The sequence below is a fragment of the Aplysia californica genome, unplaced genomic scaffold (genome assembly GCF_000002075.1).
Source record: "Aplysia californica isolate F4 #8 unplaced genomic scaffold, AplCal3.0 scaffold00302, whole genome shotgun sequence".
Classification (NCBI taxonomy): Eukaryota; Metazoa; Mollusca; class Gastropoda; order Aplysiida; family Aplysiidae; genus Aplysia; species Aplysia californica.
Window position 1 is genome coordinate 664,778 of NW_004797572.1, and position 15,843 is coordinate 680,620.

A 15,843-nucleotide genomic window follows, 5' to 3' on the forward strand; every position below is an offset into this window, starting at 1 on the left:
CTCTTCACATCTAAATTTTCTCATTCTTGCTTATCCATAGCCCTGCACGCGCGCTCACAGAAACACACTACATACGGTATCTAAATGGTCTTATTCTTACTTATCCATACCCCTACACACACACACACACACACACACACACACACACACGCATGCACATACACACACAATATACACCCTTTTCATATATACCTGAATTCTTTCATTTTGCTATGTGCTCCATCCCTATGTTCTTCTACATTGTCTTTCTCTTTCATGCTTCTTGACATCACGACTGTCTCTTTCACCTGGAATAAAAATGTCTTTTTCCAGCGCTCATTGCCGTTCTTTGTTTTTAGGAAGGACAGAATTACCGTACAGGAAAAGGAAAGAGAAGAGGAAAAAGCGAAGGAGTTGGAGGCGGAAGCCAAGAGACTGGCGGAGGAGAGGAAACGACAGACCATCAAGGTATGTCTTTCTATATTGTACTGGCTGGCTCTCTCTGGGATCTCCAGTGATATCGGTTGTGGTAGTAGAAAAAAAAAATTAAATAGTCAGAACGATATCAGTTCTTCCAGTAAAAGAAAATAATCTAAAAGATATCGGTTCTTGTATCAGATGAATGTAGTCAAAATAATTTCAGACTCTGTAGAAAAGGAAAGTGTTCAAAACGATATCTGTTCCCACAACTGAAGAAAATAGTCAAAGTGACTTCTCTGTTCCTATCAAACTTAAGATTATTATTGTTTATACTACTGTTCATTTATATTATGCATGTGACTGTAAGCGTGCTTGTGTGTGGATATGGGTATGTGTGTGTGTGTGTGTGTGTGTGTGTGTGTGTGTGTCTATACATGGTGAAACACCAAACCAATGTGCCAGGATCTGGACAATAAAGATGTATCTTATCTATGTTTGAAGAAAATAGTCAAGAAGATAACAGTTTTTATGATGGAAGAAGAAAGTCATGAAGATAACGGCTCTTACAGTGAAAATAAACAGTCAAAATGATGCTAGTGCTGTCATCTGAGGTTGAAAAGATGGCCACCCTTGTCTGGTAAGGTGGCTTTTGTTCTGTCCTGTTGTTTTATGCAAAAAAAATTCTGAAATTATGTAAACTGGGCCCAAAAATGTGAAATTATGCGATTCTGTTAATTTTAACAAAGAATGAGAAAGGAAAATAATCAGAAATTAGTCAAAAAATGATTAAATTATGCGGGGTGTATAAAACCACGGGGACAGTTTGTTGTTGGTGTGGTTGAGTGAACGGATGTTTTGTCTTGGCTTTGTAGATGGCGAACCAGGACATGAAGAGAGAGATGGAGGAAGAGAAAAGTCTCCAGCAGGCTTGCGACGAAATGGAAACAGACGACGAGAATGACGAGGAGGAGTATGAGTTGTGGAAACTACGAGAACTGAAGCGGGTCAAAAGAGACAGAGAGGAGAGAGAAGCGTAAGATTTGTTCGTTTGTCTACGGTCGTTTGTCTACGGGGTAGGAGAGGACAGAGAGAAGCATAAGATTTGTTCGTTTGTCTCAGGGGTAGGAGAAGACAGAGAGAAGCGTAAGATTTGTTCGTTTGTCTCAGGGGTAGGAGAAGACAGAGAGAAGCGTAAGATTTGTTCGTTTGTCTAAGAGACAGAGAGGAGAGAGAAGCATAAGATTTGTTCGTTTGTCTACGGTCGTTTGTCTACGGGGTAGGAGAAGACAGAGAGAAGCGTAAGATTTGTTCGTTTGTCTAAGAGACAGAGAGGAGAGAGAAGCGTAAGATTTGTCCGTTTGTCTAAGAGACAGAGGAGAGAGAAGCGTAAGATTTGTCCGTTTGTCTAAGAGACAGAGAGGAGAGAGAAGCGTAAGATTTGTCCGTTTGTCTACGGGGTAGGAGAAGACAGAGAGAAGCGTAAGATTTGTTTGTTTGTCTACGGTCGTTTGTCTACGGGGTAGGAGAAGACAGAGAGAAGCGTAAGATTTGTTTGTTTGTCTACGGGGTTAGAGAAGACAGAGAGAAGCGTAAGATTTGTCCGTTTGTCTCAGGGGTAGGAGAAGACAGAGAAGTGCAAGATTTGTTTGTTTGTCTACGGTCGTTTGTCTACGGGGTAGGAGAAGACAGAGGGAAGCGTAAGATTTGTTCGTTTGTCTAAGGGGTAGGAGAAGACAGAGAGAAGTGCAAGATTTGTTTGTCTCAGGGAAGGAGAGGAGAGAGAAGCGTAAGATTTGTTTGTTTGTCTACGTTCGTTTGTCTACGGGGTAGGAGAAGACAGAGAGAAGCGTAAGATTTGTTTGTTTGTCTAAGGGGTTAGGAGAAGACAGAGAGAAGTGCAAGATTTGTTTGTCTCAGGGAAGGAGAGGAGAGAGAAGCGTAAGATTTGTTTGTTTGTCTACGTTCGTTTGTCTACGGGGTAGGAGAAGACAGAGAGAAGCGTAAGATTTGTTTGTTTGTCTACGGGGTAGGAGAAGACAGAGAGAAGTGCAAGATTTGTTTGTCTCAGGGAAGGAGAGGACAGAGAAGCGTAAGATTTGTTTGTTTGTCTAAGGGGTAGGAGAAGACAGAGAGAAGTGCAAGATTTGTTTGTTTGTCTAAGGGGTAGGAGAAGACAGAGAGAAGTGCAAGATTTTTTTGTCTCAGGGAAGGAGAGGACAGAGAAGTGCAAGATTTGTTTGTTTGTCTAAGGGGTAGGAGAAGACAGAGAGAAGTGCAAGATTTGTTTGTCTCAGGGAAGGAGAGGACAGAGAAGCGTAAGATTTGTTTGTTTGTCTAAGGGGTAGGAGAAGACAGAGAGAAGCGTAAGATTTGTTTGTTTGTCTAAGGGGGTAGGAGAAGACAGAGAGAAGCGTAAGATTTGTTTGTTTGTCTACGGGGTAGGAGAAGACAGAGAGAAGTGCAAGATTTGTTTGTCTCAGGGAAGGAGAGGACAGAGAAGTGCAAGATTTGTTTATTTGAGGGAAAGTGAAACGGATAAGACAAAGTAGTATAAGATTTGTTTCTTTGATGGAAAAAGAGACAGGAAGGACAGAAGAGTGTACAGTTTGTTTGTATGAGGGAAAAAGGGAGGACAGAGAAGATAAGATGTGTTTCCTTGATGGAAAGAGAGATAGGGACAATTGAGAAGTGTACGATTTAGTGGTTTGAGGGAAAGAGAGAAGACAGCAACACTTACGGAAAATGACGGAGCAAATCAAAATTACAGATTTCCGTAAATTTAAGGAAAATTTCCATCCCTGCTGTCTTGACATCACAGTGGGAGTGCGGCTGAACTGAGTGCAGGTACCAGAAACTAAATTTTCAAAGTAGCTGTATGCCAAATTTATCTGTTCCATTTGAAAGGCCTATATCCACTGAGCATTTTGGTACCATTCTTTAACCTCTCAGTCAATTTGTAAGAAAATGGTAGTTGTTTAAAATTTGATCAAATTTCTTAAAGTCAGTGATAGGCGCTCATATGACCTTATGCAGTTGCGAGCGCCATAAAATCTCTACTAAACTAAAATAAAGTCAGTCACTGGCTGCCACCCCATGTTTGACAGACAATAAAAGAGTACCAAGAGCACTAAACATCTCCACATTAACAGTACAATCACTTTAACAAATATATGGAGCCTAATTATTTTCAAGACTGAGATCATGACAAATCAGTATTTTATCACCTCAAACACGATGATCTGTCGTTATTTCGACCAAAAACACCGAGCGTTGACCCGGCCGGCGCCGCACTAGCTCCCGCGGCGAGCGAGTCGGCTCTATACTACTGTAGTGTACCCCGCGTGCTGGGTCACATATTTTCCGAGTCTCGGGGAAAGATTGATGAAATGTAATATCAAGCTGATTACTTTATTCTAATAGAAAATAAACTGATCTTTTTATTAATTCCTTTTTTAAGCCGGTATTTTACATATTTTGTGTAAAAAGTGATCTTTAAACATTTTGACAGCATTTTTAAAAGCTTTCTATTTAAACGCCAAAAGCCAAATATATACCACGGGAAAGCCCGTTTAAAGCTCTACAGTTCTCCGCGTATGAAAAGACGGTGTTTGGTCATCCCTCGTTCCGCGAAGCATTTGAATACACGCGTGTCAATTTTTTAACCGGCCGACCACGCATTCTGACCGCGAGGGGCTTCGCTTTTGTCAGCGATTCTCCAGCTCCTAATAATCGGACATATAAACAACTTACACCATTGTAACGAGGAAAAGCTGAACTTTTACAAGGTGTACTGCATTTGGTGTTTTATAACGAAAGAGCAAAGAAACAGCAATCGGAATTACCCCGATTTCACCGATACCACGCGGTCGGAAGGCCGCGAGTGCCCGCGAGGCCGTGTTTATGCTACATACTGAGTGATTACCTAGCTGAGACAGGAGAAGGTCTCACGGTATATTAGTGGTTGAGAGCACTTGTGTCATGGCAGCTTGCTCCAATACTTTCCAGGAAGCTAAGAAAGTTTCATAAAGATTTATATAAGGTTTGTCTTCTGGGTACAGTATATTGAACAGAACGTCGACTGATCCAGATTCTCTGCAAGACTGAACCTGCAGGAGAACTACCACGCTGGTTTTTTTGTTGTTGTTTTTGGGGAGGGGAGGGGTGTTGGGTTGGGTTTTTTGGGTCACTGATATTTCTTTTTTTTTCTGGTGGGAGGGTGTTCTAATTAGAAATTAAGACTAATCTTACAAACTGCTTCAATTTCCTTTTCCCTTGAATACAATGCCCTGAATTGTCAGACCAGTTCTTTAATTTGTATTGAGTTTTGGTACCTCTTCTTTTTTTTTTTAAAATCTAGACTTGACAAAGATAAACTGGAAGTTGAGAGACTGCGCAACATGACAGAGGAGGAGCGTAGGCAGGAGGCCAGGACGAACCCGAAAGAGGTGACCAACAAGGCTCCCAAAGGAAAGTACAAGTTCCTGCAGAAGTACTACCACAGAGGAGCCTTCTTCCTGGTGAGTTCTCGTCCCCCGTTGATTTTGCGATTGCGGGTGGTGGTCTTTGTGAGGAACTTAGATTGACTGCTCAGAGTATGACTCATACACTTTACATACCGGCGTGTCTCTCTCTCTCTTGCCCTTTTTAACTCCCAGTGGAGCGTAGGCCATCTACAACATTTCTACAGCGGAGCCTGTCCTGTGCATCCTTTTTAGCTGTTTCGATGATGTCCCCGCCTTTTCCATTTCCACTTGTACCGCTCGCCTCCATGTCATCTTTGGTCTTCCTTTCTTACGTTTTCCTTGTGGATTCCACGTCAAAGCCTGTCGGATGATGCTTGTCGGGGGTCTCCTCAGGATGTGCCCAATCCATTTCCATTTCTTCACCTGTATGTCTTCCTTTATTGGTCTTTGGCTTCTTTCCCACAGTTGAGCATTTGTGAGTCAATTGTACCGCTTGATCCCCACTGTCCTTCTTAGCAAAATGGCGTGTGGTGGAGTCCTACACTAAGAGAAGCAAAAATTGTGATTAGAGGTGGCTCTTTGTGAGATACAATGATTACTTGATCGCGGGCTAACCCAGATTTCAGGGGTTTCCAGAAATCTTGACCTACACCAAAAGTGGGCATTGCCCCACCTAAAGGAGGAGTTTGGTTTCATTGGTGTGTAAATTTGTTTGGATAAAAAGAAAAAATAGCATTTTTCGGGATAGCCCCCTTGTGATTAAAAGCAACCATTTAGTGTAGCTCTTTGAGAGATTGGATGACTATTTAACGGGGGCTATAAATTGTGAGATTGGATGATTGTTTAGCTGTGGCTCTTTGTGAGAAGGGATAATGGCAAGTTGTGGCCTTTCACATAGGTAAAAATATTCTATGTTATCAGTAGACTGCAAGTGGCATAGGTGGTTAGGCTACTGGACTCACAATCGTGAGGTTGCAGGTTCATGGTTCAAGCTTCAGCTCAGTCCAACGTTGTGTCCTTGTGAAAGGCACTTTACACGAAATTTCTATTTGGCTTGACCTTTCGGAGATGGACATTAAACTCGGAATTCCTGCCTCTTAAATAATCTACTAGTATTGACAGAGGCATTAAGCCCATACCTTTTTTTCAACAGACTGCAGGAGACATTCCATGTTTTTAGACTTTAGGAGAGCTGTAGGACTCTGAGATTTTCCTTTTTCATCTTGACGGTCCTTTAAGATCGGTAGGAGATATTCACTGTTGTTCTTGGACTATCTCAGTCGTTGAGGAGTTATTCCCATTTGCTGTGAAAGTTACGGGTTACAGTCAATGTAAATTGCCATTGAATCAGATTCTTTTTCAATGATTTACCAACTCGTTCAATGCTGAGAGCTCCAGTAGTGAACTCCCCTTGTATATACTTCGCACTTTTGTTACGGAAACATGAAATTAGGTCTGCCCAGGAAAATCAATGGAAACTAGCGGGCTCAATGGCTGTTGGGGCAGAAAAAATGTCTCCTTGACCTTTCCCATAATGCATCATGATTGGTTATGATAACTTGGGTATGGATTAGATAGAGTAATTCTTTCCATAAAGATAGCGAAGCAGAATGCGAGAATACCCGTCGCTAGTATGTGATCTGGGCCCCGGTTTCGCGAGTATTCTCGTCTGTAGCACTGAATGAGTTAATGTATGAAAAATGCCAGCAAGTGTATTTTTTTATAAATATTTTTTGTTGTTGTTGTAATGTTTCAGAATGAGGAGGACACGGTGTACAAACAGGACTTCTCTCAGCCCACCCTCGAGGATCACTTTGACAAAACCATTTTGCCGAAAGTTATGCAGGTAAAGTGCCCCGTCTTGTCCTGTCACGGTTTTGCTGTATATATTAGCAAAATTATTTTACAGAAAGTGATGCAGTTAGACTCCACCCCTTCACCTATACTGAGGAGCTGGAGGGTTTTGGACACCACTTATTTACTCTGCAGGTGTTTGTCTTTTGGAAAGTTGCCCGAAGGTCAACTGGAGCAAATTTGAAAATGTTATAACATTTTGTTTGCCTGATGGGATTGAATAAAGTGTGATGCAGCGTGGTGGAATCAGGCTCTCGTCAATTTTTGTGCATGTAGAGTTATTGGTATCATCTTAAATCTTGTTCACTTTTTGTCTACATTTGAATGAAAAAAATATCAATTTACCTTGAATACTTGCCTATATTTGAATGAAAAAAATATCAATTTGTCTTGAATACAAGTCGAGATATTTGTTTATGAAGGAGGAGGGGGTCACCTGTTTTCAGAGGAAAAGTTAGTGAGAAAATAGCCGTCAAAGATTAGTTATTTCCATAGCTTAAGAGTCCGTGAAACTGAAAATTTCCATTTTTTGTGCCTTTAATTAGCGTTTTCCAGGAAAATCCACACAGAAATGAGTTCTTTAATGGGCATGAAAGGTGTTGAGCCCAAAAACAAAAATTTGATAAAAATTCACAAACCTGCGGAAAAATGCAAGTTTCTTCACTTTGATTATTTTGACGGGAGCCTGATTCCACCACGCTGCCTCACAGATATCAAATTTCTCAGGATAAAAGCAATTCCCAAAGATTTGGTTCGTATAGTAGGACTGTAGGACAGGAGATTGTCCAGTGTCAAGTAAAAAAGTGGTTGTCTTAGAAAAATGAATATCTTAGTCTTGGATGGTATAATTGAAATCTATTTGAAAAAGACATGGGGTAAGGGGGGGGGGGATGGTCATTTGTACAGTTTATTGTCTTTAACAGGTCGCCGTTACAGCAGATTTTGGTATATTTTGGGTTTGCAGTGACAATGACATCTACAGGTATTTCGTCTGCAGGCTGTTCAGCTGCGTTTTTCATGAGAGTAAAACAACTTTCATTAAAAATTGCACCCACATTATGCATCGTTCTTTGCTTTTTTCAACATTCATCATTTGAATTTCTTCAGAATATTTTGTCTTGAGCACATGCAACTGAAACCACAGACAGACTGAGAAATTGAAACAAAAAAAAAAAAAAAGAATTTCAAAATGTTGGGCTTGTGAATCTGAAAAATTGGCTGATGATTTGCAAGTTGCCACTTGTCATCATCATCATCATCATCATTTTTTTTTTAAATTGGGGGTTGCTTTTTAAGTTCCTTTTTTTCTGAATTGGGGCAAAAAAAAGGGAGGATAATGGTGGGTGTGGAACTGGTTGAATGTTTTTAGCATTTGATTGTTGTTGGGGTTGTTTTTTTCTAATATAAGTTTTGAGAACGGGTGGGGATCTGAATAACGGTCGAATGAAAGTAAAGTGTGTGTTAATGTGGAAACGGTCTCAGTCTCATGTTACGGTTTGGTTAATGTGAAAACGGTCTCATGTTCTGGTTTGTGTCGTTTGTGCAGGTTAAGAACTTTGGCCGGTCAGGACGCACAAAGTACACTCACCTTCTGGACCAAGACACCACACAGTACGAGGCGCCCTGGATGCAGGACACGGCACAGAACCTCAAATTCCACACGGCCAAGGGAGGGGGCATGAAGCAAGTGTTTGACAGACCGTCCAACAAGTTTAAGAAGTGAAACCCTGACTGAACTTATCAGTGTATGTGTGTGTGTGTGAGAGAGAGAGAGGGGGAGGGAGAGAACATTCTGAGTTTCTGAAATATGAGAATATGCATGGTTGTACGAACAAGTTTAAGAAGTGAAAACCCTTACTAAACGTATCAGTGTTAGTGTGTGTGAGAGAAAGAGAGAGAGAGAACATTCTGAGTTTCTGAAATATGAGAAGAATATGCATGGTTGTACGAACAAGTTTAAGAAGTGAACATTCTTACCAAGCATGTCAGTGTGTGTGTATGTGAGAGAGAGAGGGAGAGAGAGAGAGAGAGAAAACATTCTGAGTTTATGAAATATGAGAATTTAGCTGGTTTTAGATGTGTGGTTGTACGAAGTATGGTCTCGGTGTGATGTAAATATCACTTGTAAATAAATATTGAGAAATTTTTATAATTTGTACTTGGATTTGTTGTGTCATGTGTAGAAAGAACTGCTGCACTTTTCACCTTCAACGAAATTCTATTTTTTTGTTCCCCTTGGATGTGGGCAACCTTGTCCTTGTGGGTGGTTGGCGGGTGCACTGGTGTGGTTTGCTTCTTCTTTCCAATGAAACATCTATCGTCCTTATCTCCCCCTTCTTCTTTTTTATGTTTGTAACTCTCTTGTAACACCTCTAATCTTCTGGCTCTCTTATGAACTTATGCAGTTGTGAGCGCCGTAAAACGTCTACTAAAGCTAAAAAACCTTGTCCTTAACTTACGCTTGTTATCCTACCAGTCGCCATCCATCATCTTGCCGCTTTGCTTTTAGAATTCAACTAAAATGCTGCTTCTCTCCCTCAACTTCCTCGCTAAACACAAGGAGGCAAAGCCAGTTTACACTGTCACTTTCTCCAGAAAGAACAGAATGGTTGAGTTTTAGTAAGAGTTTTTCAGCACTTGCAACACTAATAATAGGTCATCAGAAGATTACGTGTTACAGCTTGCAACTGGTTACGGTCATTTGAGCGAGCAGGACACATTAAACAATATTATTACAGTGTAGTTTGGTAGGAATTATTAATTATTTTGAATTTTTGCATGGGCAGGGCTGCCCACCCGCCACCAGCTTATGTTTCAGTAATCAACTAATAAAAAGTTAGTAATCTGGCTTAAAAATTCGTAATATAGCTATGGATAGTCTTCTTCCCCAGAGTGTCATAGCCAGGGGAGGTATATAATTTTTTTTAATTCTCTCACTAGCCTAAGCTGTTCCCTACTCCACAGAATGGCAGAAGTTTTCCAACACCGTGTCAACCTAATGTTTGCCTTGCTCCTGGCCTAGGCACTTTTAAATTCTGAACTCTAATGATTTTCCAAGGTCAACGTAGCACTAAGCCAACTACAACTACAGGGGCTCATTGACCTTGAAGCCCTGGTTTGCACTTATCTTCCTGCTGAATAATGATGTACAAGTAAAGAAAACGGTTCTTGACAGTTCTCGCTTCTCATTTTTCAAACAACACAGCACCAGTGCACTACGGGGAGCTTTGTCTTAACATTTTAAAGATGAATCCATTTAATTTATCCCGTATCTACAAAAGAAAGTTTTTTTAAACCTGTAAAAACCAAAGCAGGACTTTGTATTGGTGAAACCATGGTGTATTTCAAAGGCCATTCCCCATTCAGAGTTTATCTGAAGAGGATAAACCCACCTATGAAGGATTCAAAGGTACTGAAGTTTGCGAGAAAAAAAAATCAGGGTACGTCTGTTCTTTAGTAATAGTGATGTACTATTTCAAAAGACGAATCAACGATAATCCGTAAGTGTAACTGTAAGTTAGATGATGCCACTTTTGAAAAAGAGTCACCGGCCTCATATCGATCTCTCACTCGAGAAATTTTGCTAGATCTACGTCAAGTTGGTCTATTCTTGAAATTGAAAAAAAATGTTAATCTTTTGTTAAGCGAAGAAAACCCTTCAGAGATTCTAAATTTTCCCATTCTGAAAATTTCAGTTGTGATTTGAATATCTTCATGGGGCTTATGTTTGGTTGAGTGGTTAGAGGGAAGCTATACCAAAGAAAACACAGATGTCTGGAAAATACAAGAAAAACAGGATTGACAAGCCCATAGAAATGTTTGAAAGAACACAGAAAAACAATAACTATCGATTTTGACTGAAAAAGAAAACGTTGGCAAATTGTGTTCAGGTGGATCAACATTCAGGAATCTAACTCGTATCTAAACGTGCCATAGCAAAGAGTCTGACCATAACACCACTAATGCCAGGAGAGACAGACAGAAGACAAGTAGAGAGAGACAGTTCGATAGAGGTAGAGAGGGACAGAAACAGAGGTTAAGAGAAAGAGCAGACATTTGTGGTACAGCGAGAAAATTTCTACCGAGTACCCATGTCTTTCTGCTGGAAAGTGGAATGTTGGATTTCTCTCAACCCGCATTGTCCCTGACACGCATGGTCGGAAGCCCCGCCTCCTCAATGATCTAAATAATGTCGGTGGGGGCGTAAAACTTCTACAATTACATTTTAGGAGAGCGAGAGAGAGAAAACATTGGAACTTCAAGGAACATAAGGCCGGTTTCAAAGAGAAGACAAACGCCTTTTCGTTTTTCACTTTATCGAAACACTGAGTTAATTGAGTTTCTTTCTTCCTTTGTTGTTGTTTGTCTGTTTGTTTGTTGTTGTTTTTTGTTGGGTTTTTTTACAAGTGTTTTACGGCGTTCGCAACTGCATAAGGTCACATGGGCGCGCCGGACACATTTTCAGTTTGGTAGGAATTAATTTTGAATCTTGCCTGGGCAGCGGTCGAAGCCTGCTCTTATCGATTTTGGGACCACCAATGGACCTTTAACTAGTTTAGCGTGCGCAACCTGCACACGGGACCTCCGAAATTTTTCTTCCTTAACCGAGAGGGCTTGGTGTTCGATCGTACCTACCTTGATATCATGGGTGCGGCTCAAAGACAACAGTAAGAGGGAGCAGAAGATAAGCAGTAGAAAGGCAACAGAAAGAGTCGGGAGTCCAAAGGAGGAGGCAAAGGGGTAAGGTGGAGGACAGAGCAAAAAGTGGAGACGAAAGCAGACGACAGAAAAAGATCAGAGAGCAGGAAAGGAGCTGACTCAATCAATGCTTGAAGATATTGAGCTGTTCATAAATCTGCTCACAACAGCACATTTTTCACTCGTTCAGTTGAATTTTCAGATAATTTTAGTTAAATTATATTTATTATAGATCACGCCTGTCTGAACAGGCGTTATGATCATTGAAAAGCACCCTTGAACTGTTTAGTGTGTGTATCGGGGTGTAAAATTTGTTTTGAAAACTTTTTTTTTCAGCTTCATACACTCGTTTGTGCTGTTGACAACTTTGGTCAAAGAAAGTGAATATGGTCAAAAAATTATGTCTGTGTTGACAAAGATTTAAACTTTACTTTGACACCAGAAATAAACGTCTATGATTTAAAACAATGGCGATTCATTTCTTTGAAAACACGCCCAAAATCGTGCGTTTCCAGGGAATAGCGTACATAAAATAATGGCGTTCTTAGGTAATGCGCATAGTGAAATCCGCACGAAGCGAAAAGGTTAATGCTGTAGTCATGTCACTGGTCTGCAAAACACGATGCTTGGGTCAAAAATTCGATTTTTAGTTTTGCCCATTTCTGGGGTACCTGAATATCTAAAGAATCGACAACGCTTGTTTTTTCATTCTAAAAAAAAAGACTAGATCTAGTACTCACCGTTAAAGGTGTTTTCCAGAGGGCACCCTTCTCAAAAGTTGGCGCGTTTTCTTCCAATTAGCCCATAATTGGAACGTGACAACAACCATGTGTCTCCATGTCAGCCTATTTAATGCAAGATATACTCTAAAAGCTGGGAAGCATCTTTATTTCTCTGTCCTCCATTATTTATTAATTTGTCTGGTCGGTCGTTACACTTTCCCTACTGGTCATAATCTACTAGGTTTTGTGCATGCCTAGTTGTAATAATAATAATAACAGATATCATTTGTATAGCGCATATCCCCGCTCAGCAGCAGGCTCTATGCGCTTTACACTATATTATTACCCCAGCAGACCATAGAACACTCCGAAACATTCTCAGCTTCCCGGGAAGCATACAGTGCGAGCAGCCGATTAAGCGCTCAAACACTAACAAACTGACAAGATCTTTCGCTGTCTATAGCTGGGTACCCATTCCCACCTGGGTGAAGTGAGGAAAATTCGTGTAAAGTGCCTTTCCCAAGGACACAACGTCGGGCCCCTGACGGGATTCGAACCCACGACCTTACGGTTGCGAGTCCGAGAGCCTAACCACTAGGCCACCGACGCCTTGTAACAGCGAATGCTAATATAATATTGTGTTTTACCTTGGTGAGAGCATTTAAAGGCTTCTTTGCACTGGTGAACTCTATTCAAAAGTTACCGAATTTGAAAAACCGGAAGAATTTTCTTTTCATAGTCCTCCTACATATTAAGTGATTTGAGTGGTCGGTCGTTACACTTTTAGTACTAGTTATAAACTATTGGTTTTTGTGCATGATTAGTTGAGGTAACTAACACTATTCTCTTTTACCAAAGGTGCTAGCGTTTTATGGGCTTCTTTGCACGAGTGACCTCTATTCAAAGCTAGATATGCTCTAAAAGCTGGAAGCATCTTTATTTCTTAGTCCTCCTCCATTTTTCTGTAATTTGTGTGGTCTATCGTTACACTTTCAGTACTGGTCATAATCTACTAGTTTTTGTGCATTCTTAGTTAAAGTACGTAACGCATTATTCTATTTTAACAAAGATGCTAGCGTTTTATGTGCATTTTTGTACGAGTGAACTCTGTTTGAAGCTGGATATGCTCTAAAGGCTGGCAAGCACCTTTTGTTCTCAGTCCTTTTACATTTTCCAGTAATATGTCTGGTCGGTCGTTACTCTTTCAGTACTGGTCATAATCTACTTCTTTTTGAGCATGCTTAGTTGTAACATCTAATATAGTATTGTGTTTTACCAGTGGTACTAGCATTTTATACGCTGATTGGCACGGGTAAACTCTATTCAAAGCTAGGTATGCTCTAAAAGTAGCTGGAAGCACATATTTTTCATTTTCTCAGTCCTTTTACATTTTCCCGTAATATGTCTGGTCGGTCGTTACCCTTTCGGTACTTGTTGTACGGTAATCTATTACATTTTGTGCACGCCTATTTGTAACAGCTAACAAAATATTGTGTTTCACCCTGGTGCTAGCATTTTAAAGGTTTCTTTGCACGAGTGAACTCTATTATTCAAATTCAAAACTAGATATTCTCTGAAAACTGGAAGAATCTTTTATTTATAGTCCTCCTACATTTTAAGTAATTTGACTTTGAGCGGTCGGTCGTTACACTTTCAGCACTGGTTAGAACTTATTAGTTTTTGTGCATGCTTGGTTGTAATAACTAAGAGATTATTCTGTTTTACTAAATGTGTTAGCGTGTTATAGGCTTCTTAGCACGAGTGAACTTTAATCAAATTCGAACTAGGTATGCTCTAAACTAAAAGCTGGAAGCATCTTTATTTCTCAGTCCTCTTACTTTTTTCAGTAATTTGTGTCGTCTTTCGTTACACTTTCAGTATTGGTCGTAATCAACTAGCCTTTATGAATGCTTAGTTGAAGTAACTAACACATTATTCTGTTTTACCCACAGTGCTAGCGTTTTATAGACTTTTTTTGCACGACTGAGCTCTATTCAATGCTAGATTATGCTTTAAAAGCTGAAAGCATCTTTATTTCTCAGTCTTCCTCCATTTTTCAATAATTTAGTCGGTCGTTACACTTTCAATACTGGCCATAATCTATTCAAAGCTAGATCTCTATAATAATATGCTCTAAAATCTGTAAACATCTTTATTTCTCGGTCCTCCTCCATTTTTCAGTCATATGTCTGGTCGGTCGTTAAATTTCTGTACTGGTTATAATCTACTAGTTTTTTGTACACTACAGTACACGCCTAGTTGGAACAGCTAATATAATAATATTGTGTTTTACCTTGGTGCGAGCATTTTAAAAGCTTCTTTGCACAGGTGAACTCTATTCAAAACTAGGCATGCTCTGAAAACTGGAAGAACTTTTATTTCATAGTCCTCCTGCGGTTTTGAGTAATTTAAGTGATCGGTCGTTACACTTTCAGTACTGGTCATGATCAACTAGTTTTGGGGCATGCTTAGTTAAAGTTTGTAACACAGTATTCCATTTTACCAAAGGTACTAACGTTTTATATATGCTTTTTTTGCACGAGAGAACTCTATTCAAAGCTAGATATGCTCTAAAAGCTGAGTGAAAGCACCTTTTTTCTCAGTCCTTCTATATTTTCCAGTAATATGTCTGGTCAGTCGTTACACTTTCAGTACTGGTTATAATCTATTAGGTCCTGTGCACGCCTATTTGTAATAGCTAAGAAAATAGTGTTCTTTTTTTTTGTGGGTTTTTTTTATTTTTTTATTATTATTTTTTTTTGCTGCTTCCACTTTATAGGCTCTTTGCACGGGTGAACTCTTATTCAAAACTAGATATTCTCTGAAAACTAGAAAAATCTTTTTTTCATAGTCCTACATTTTAAGTAATTTGAGTGGTCGGTCGTTACACTTTCAGAACTGGTTATAACCTATCAGTGTCTGTGCCTGATTAGTTGTAGCAACTAATATTATTTTCTTTTACCAAAAGGTGCTAGCGTTTTACAGGCTTCTTTGCACGAGTGAACTCTATTCAATGCTAGATATGCCACAAAAGCTGGAAACATCTTTATTTCTCATTTCTCCGTACTCCTTTTTTTATAGCAATTTGTGTGGTATTTCGTTACACTTTCAAGCTTTGGTGTATGCTTAGTTGAAGTAACTAACACGTTATTCTGTTTTACCAAAAGTGCCAGCGTTTTATAGGCTTTTTTTTCATGAGTGACCTCTTTTCAATGTTAGATATTTATGAGCCTTTCTACTAAAAGGTACTGTTCTCTTTGTAGATGTATTCAGGATCAAGAGAATGAAAATCCAATCATATTTGGAGTCAATAGATCCAGTGAAGGCCACTGAAAAACTGGGAGAAAAGTTTGGTAGATGGGAAAAGTCGTTTAAAAAAAATAATAATATAAAGAAAAGGCCACATGTATGACATGGCCTGTAGGCCTAATATAACTTTAAAATAACGCAACCCCCCTCTCCCCAACCCTTATTTAGGGCATACGTAATAGCCAAAATAACAAAACTCGTGTAAAGCAGTTTTCTTTACAATGGTTTTTTTTTTTTTAACTCATCACATATGTACATTTTCCATCACAGCCGTAGAATCTACATAAAATGTGATGTAGGCCTACCTACATACATGTTAAGTTTTCTTTTTAGTTTAATAATACATGTAATAATAATAGATATCATTTGTATAGCGCATATCCCCGCTCAACAGCAGG

At 39.7% G+C, this 15,843-nt stretch overlaps 1 protein-coding gene across 1 annotated transcript in view; it reads left to right on the forward strand.

The window, feature by feature from the left end:
* Nucleotides 1–8,865, forward strand: part of LOC101847592 (microfibrillar-associated protein 1) — a gene marked incomplete in the record, with an annotated part of 15,614 nt that extends 6,749 nt beyond the window's left edge. The window contains 5 exon segments of the mRNA XM_013084565.2: nt 339–447; nt 1,272–1,432; nt 4,757–4,916; nt 6,619–6,708; nt 8,263–8,865. Of these exon segments, the coding sequence (XP_012940019.1) occupies nt 339–447; nt 1,272–1,432; nt 4,757–4,916; nt 6,619–6,708; nt 8,263–8,439 (697 nt within the window).
* Between the last annotated feature and the right edge of the window lie 6,978 nt (nt 8,866–15,843).